Raw genomic sequence first — 6,000 nt, forward strand, 5'->3', positions numbered from 1 at the left:
CATTTCACAGATACCAAATATCTATGCAGATAAACCATTGCTACCACACTGTCTATCAGGATCCTGATGCAAAGTCATTTACCCATAGCTTTCTTACAAAGAAATATAAAAATTTTCTTTGCTGAAAAAGGTACGAGTGTCAAGACAAGGAGCAGGGAAGTAAAGCTTTGTTAAGACAGAACTATGGCCAATAGTCGCATTGAATTTAAAAGGAAGCTCCACTGCACAAGGTGAGTGTCTGTACCTTTTACATACATAAGAATCATGATGGCCTAATGATTTCAGTGAAAGTCTATTGGGAACCAGTTACAATTGTCAAAATCAAATCAGTGTCACTGTGAGTTGCAGTTAATGCACAAGAAAGCCAAAACATGATTTTAAGGTTTAAACAAAATCACGAAGGCTGCCACAAAACCTTTAACTCAGCTCCATTCTTTAACCCATCTACTTCCACAGAGTCCTCTAGCAACTCTCAGAACAGCAAGTTTAGCTGCCATATTCTTTGGGATAGAATTGCAAGGCTAGAAGAAATGACTTCTGAGGAAGATTAAGGGAGTTCAGTATGTACAGTTTGGCTAAACAAGAAGGAAGGACCAGACAACTGTCAACCAAGTATCTGAAGGGCCTAAATACCAAGGCAGGGGAAAGCAATTTGCCTGACAACAGAAATAACAGAATGAACTGAAGAAAAAGGTAAATATCTTTAGACAGTATTAGACTGTGGAAAGCTTTTCAAAGTGGTGGAAGATATCACTTGAAACACGGAAAATTAGACTGGACAAAGCATTAAAACAGGAGTTCTTCAAAAAAGATTTTTCCTGCAGACCACTTCAGAGCAGAGCAATTGCTTTATGCCCCCCCAACATTCCAGCCCTGCACAGAGTGAAATATTTTGAGATCCAAATGATCAGCCACCAGAACAAATACTACACCATGGTAGTCCACAGACTGATCCAAGAACTCACATTAGTTAGGTTAATGCTCTTCCTCTTCTTTTACCCCACCCCCTATTGCCCATCTCCAACTTCTATGAGCTAAGTTTTATGAAGACTAAAATAACAGACAGCAAGACTACTAGACATCCAAGGTCCCCAAAAATCAATTTGATCTAACACAGTTGGGTAGAATATTGCATCTTCTTGGGTCTTTGCCCTTTACTGTAAATATTTCTAGTCCAAACCTTTAGAGTTAGGAAAAATTAAAATTCTGCACAGAAATTAGGAATCTAGGAAGTCCATTTCCTCCCTCTCTTCACCCCCAGACAGCAATATTCATTTTAAAAAAAATACCTAAACACCAAGCTCTATCAGCTCCATGTTGTATATACAAGATACATGCTAAGATCTTCCTCCCCTCTCTTAATCATAGACTCATAAATGGAGAGCTGGAGGGACTTTTGGAGGTCATCTAGTACAGCCTCCTGTGGGACCAAGTATACCTAGACCATCCCTGACAGGTGTTTAACAACCTATTTTTAAAAACCTCCAGTTATGGGGATTTCACAACCTTCCTTGGAAGCCTATTCCAGAGCTTAACTACCCTTACAGGTAGAACGTTTTTCCAAATATCTAACCTAAAACTCCCTTGCTGCAGATTGAGCCCATTACTTCTTGCCCTACCTTCAGTAGGTATGGAAAACAATTGACCACCATCCTTTCTGTAACAGCTCTTAACAGTATTCAAATGTGTTCAGGTTCCCTGAGTCCTCTTATCTCAAGACTAAACATGCCCAGGTTTGTTTTTTTTAAAACCTTTCCTCATAGGTCAGGTTGTCTAAACCTTTTATTATTTTTGTTGCTCTCCTCTGGACTCTCTCCAGTTTGTCTACATCTTTCTCAAGTGTGGTGCCCAGAACTGGACACAGCACTCCAGCTGAAGCCTCACTAGTGCCATGTAGAGCAGAACAATTACCTCCCATGTCTTACATATGACACTCATGTTAAAAAACCCAGAATGATATTAGCCTTTTTAGGAGCTGCATCACATTGTTGCCTCATTTGGTTTCTGATCCATTGTATCCTCTAGATACTTTTCAGCAGTACTACTGCCTAGCCACTTACTCCCCACTTTTTGTAGCCGTGTATTTGATTTTTCTTTCCTAAGTGTAGTACTTTGCACTTGTCTTGTCTGAAATCAACATTCTGAAATTCAGTAAAGTTCTCCAATTTGTCAAGGTTGATTTGAATTCTAATCCTGTTCTCCAAACTGCTTGCAACCCCTACCAGTTTGATGTCACCTGTAAATTTTAGGAGAATGCTCTCCAGATCCATTATCCAAGTCACTAATGAAAACGTTGACTAGTACCAGACCCAGGACAGACCCCTGCAGGATCCCACCAGATACATTTCCCTCTCCCCCACAAAGTTTGATAGTGAACCATTGAGAACTATTCTGAGGATGATCCTTCAACAGTTGTACACCCACCTCACAGTAATTTTATTGGATATTCCTTTTGCTATTGATGACTCTCTCTATATATCTATTTATCGAGAGAGGATTCCCAAATAGATTTTAAGTGTACATCTTTCAACCAAACAAAAAAAAAAACCAAAAACAAAACAGGACATTTATGGAAAAAAGACAAAAGAAACCAGAAGATTGTTTTGGGGGTAGCGGGTAAAAGTACCTTTCAGAACTAGAGGTTCCTTGCCTTCTCGCTTGAGTGACTCCAGCACTACGTGGAGTGGCTGGGAAGGCATTACTCGGCTTGGCTCATTGGTATTCTCATCATAAACTATAATTTCTTTGGAAAAGATCCTCTTGAAGGAGTCCTTGCCTTCCCGGCAGGAGATCAAGTCCAAGACAGTGATCTTGCCCTGCTGGAGCCTTCTCCTGCTGATCTTGTCAGAACAGTTAATGTGAACAGCCCCTTGAATATGACTCTTATTGTACTCCATGAATGGCCTGCAGTCAATGATGACAGGCCCTTGGTTCTGTTGGTGGCTCTTGTTGCATTTGGTCATCTTTTTAGCCAAGTCATTAGGGTAGATTATTTTTATGCTAGCTAGTTGCTTGGTTGTGCCTGAGGCCGGGCTCCCCACTCCACCCGATGGACTCACTGTGCCCGTGTTCTCATTGTTGTTGACCATTTGGTTAGCAGGGCAGGTGGTAGAGGTTCCTACGTTGGTAGTGCTGCTGGTGCTTGCTTGAGTTTGGGCCTGATTGTCCTTGTCGTAAGTTGCCACAGTGCAGCAACTGGCGCTGCTGCATCCACAACTTAGGGAGCGTGCAGAGCCGTTGGATGAGGGCATATACGTGAGATTAGCAGCCTTTAGGGACACAACAGCTGTGCCAAGGAGACTTGTGTGATTCTCACTGGCAGAAGAAGCAGATTCAAGGTAGCTAGAGTCTAAACAAAGGCTGAGATCCTGAGGTCTTACTGGCCTTGAAAGTGCCACTACTACCCTGTCGTCTAAAGGAGATGGAGGCATGAGGAGGCTGAGAATTGGCAAGTCAAGAAGAACTCAAGATCTGTCTGCAAAGGGAAAAAGAAAAAGGATCACATGAAATATACAGGGCCAGAGATTTCTAAAAGCTGTTTCTGATACTCATCACTGACTAAGAGTGATCAGTTCAGTGCAGTTTATGAAGGAACCTCTCCCAATTCTGCAGCAAAAGCTTCAACTCTTAGCCTGTACGCAAAGAGAATGAAGAATATGCAATTGGCCTACCATGCAACTAGTCGAGAGGAGACATTCATTTACATGCAGGTGCTGAGTTGCTCTGAAACCTTGAGGCTGCAAAGCATACAACTGATAGAGATAATAAAAAGGCATGTTCTCTCATTTCCTCTGCTCACAGCAAGGGACAGAACTACTGGCGTGGCTCGACAACTCATAGGAATGCACAGCAGCTAAATATGTCAGAGGCAGATGTGCAACTTTTTCTAGCAAGACTGAATAAAACTAGCCTTGGAATAAACCCTTGAGAAAGCCATTTGAAAGCTTGAACCCATACAAAAACAAATGCATAACAAAAAACAGAAGATACCAGGGATCATTATGTAACTGAAAGGCACAAGCCTGCATTCCATTTCCCCTTTTCAGATCCTAGTACGATTCTAATAAAAATATATCAGCCTGGAAACTCTAGCACCTCAAGCAATCTTAGAGGGAGAAGCACCCTCACCCAACAGTTTTAAAGACTCCAAAAATAAGGGTCCCTCTCGGACCCGAGGTCATGATCTTTACAAGCTTTAGTGTCTCGTCTATTGAGGGAAACCACATAAAGTTATTCCCCCCACACACACACACGCCAAAAAATATCCACCAACTTTCAGAGCATCTGGTACCCCCCTCCTCAAAATATATTCCATCAACCAGCTAACAAATTAAATAAAATCTAACAAAATAAAAGCAACTGAGCACTTCTAATATTGGTTTCCTCCCCTTCCAGCATTATACTGTCCATGTCTACAATACCTATAACATCCCTTTTTTATATCAGTGAGTTGTATTCTCTGGCCCACCTTGGGATAACAAGTCCCTTCAATTCCTTCTTTTCTCTAAAAATCTCTCTGCAGGATGAATTTGAAAACATCTTTACAATGGGGAAAATATTTAACATCTACAGATGAAAGCACTAACAAGACAGAAAATGAAATCTCAGGGTAGAGACTGATCATCAACCTTTAAAAAATGACCCTGGTAGATTGTCTAGCCTATCCCTTCTCTCCCCCTTTCCCCCATTTTTTTTAAAAAGAGAGCCTGACAGTCAAACACAATGGAAAACTAAAAAGCGATCTCCTCCAGGTAGTAAAGGGGAGGGGGCAGGGGGAGCAGCACAATTAAAAATAAAAGGCAACGAATTTTATTTCAAAATATACACAAAATCAGTAAGATAACAAAAAACAATTATAGGATTTGATCCTAGGTACAGAGGATTGTTTTCCCAAGGATATATGCAGTTTTGGAAGATCTGCATCTCTGCAGCAGAGGGTCATATATTTCCAGCAAATCCATGAAGTCAGAGAACAGAGCTAAGGCACCCTGTTTAGCACCACTAACCACCACCCTCTTCCCCCAGGACCATACAAAAATGAAGTGTGTGTCTGGGGTGGGGAGATAAAGCCAAGGGAGAAGATGCAAGGATCCCTCCGAGCACTCCAGTCTCTCAGTCACTCCCCCCCTCCCCAAACACACTGCAGCAATCCCAAACAAGAAAAGCCTCTTCCCCCATCCCACTAACACTCACTAGAAAGAGCAGAGGTCAGTAATCAGAAGCAGTACAAGCCCAACACTGTTGACCGAGCTTTCTAACCACCCCTTCAAAAGTAGCATTTCATACAGATAAAACTCTGCCCTTCTCTCATACTATGTATATTATAGGTACTGCACCTATGTGCAACTACATAAACGCTGCCCGCCCCTGTCATCATCATGAGAGCCTTCCACTTACTTCAAAAATAAGTATTCCCCTTCAGCATCCGGCGCCCGTCTGTGCCTACGGAGTTACACGTTAAACCCCCATTCACTCGGCTTCATTGATCTCCCGCTGCAACAGAGTTACTTTCTCTTTTGCTACACTGTAAATGTAAGGTTCGAAAGGGGCGGAGCGGGAGGGGACGGACGGCGCCCGCGCCCAATGGGGGCTCTCCCCTCCGAGTGGGCGGGCTCCCAGCGCCGGGGTGCCAATGGCTGGAGGGGAGCAGTGGGAGGAGCCGGGGGCTGGGCTCCCAGCCGCTTGGGGATGGTTTATCCGACGTAGCTTTGAGTCCGCTGTGGTATAACACAGGAGGGGCCAGGGGGTGATGTCATTGGCTGCCAATCAGAAGCTTGGACGAGCCGGCCCGAGCCGGAGAGGAGCAGCTGCTCCGTATTTACATGTCAACTGACCCAGCGGGCATGTGCTTAACCCGTTCCTAGGCGGGGTTGTCAATGGGGCGCGCGCTCGCGCCTTCCCTCCCGCTTTCCCCTCGCCTGCCCTCGCTCACTCCCCGGCTCTGGAGTCCTTCTCCCCGCCCCCCTCCACACCGACTCGCCTTCTGTGAATGAAACCCCC

General features: G+C 43.9%; 1 protein-coding gene across 1 annotated transcript in view; it reads right to left on the reverse strand.

The window, feature by feature from the left end:
- Window positions 1-5,674, reverse strand: part of DUSP10 (dual specificity phosphatase 10) — a 36,791-nt gene extending 31,117 nt beyond the window's left edge. The window contains exons 1-2 of the mRNA XM_039532198.1: window positions 5,398-5,674; window positions 2,627-3,475 (exon numbers count right to left, since the gene is read on the reverse strand). Of these exons, the coding sequence (XP_039388132.1) occupies window positions 2,627-3,431 (805 nt within the window). The 5' untranslated portion in view covers window positions 3,432-3,475; window positions 5,398-5,674. The remainder of the gene's footprint in view (window positions 1-2,626; window positions 3,476-5,397) is intronic.
- Window positions 5,675-6,000: the final 326 nt, after the last annotated feature.

This window comes from Mauremys reevesii, linkage group 3 (assembly GCF_016161935.1).
Source record: "Mauremys reevesii isolate NIE-2019 linkage group 3, ASM1616193v1, whole genome shotgun sequence".
Lineage (NCBI taxonomy): Eukaryota > Metazoa > Chordata > Testudines > Geoemydidae > Mauremys > Mauremys reevesii.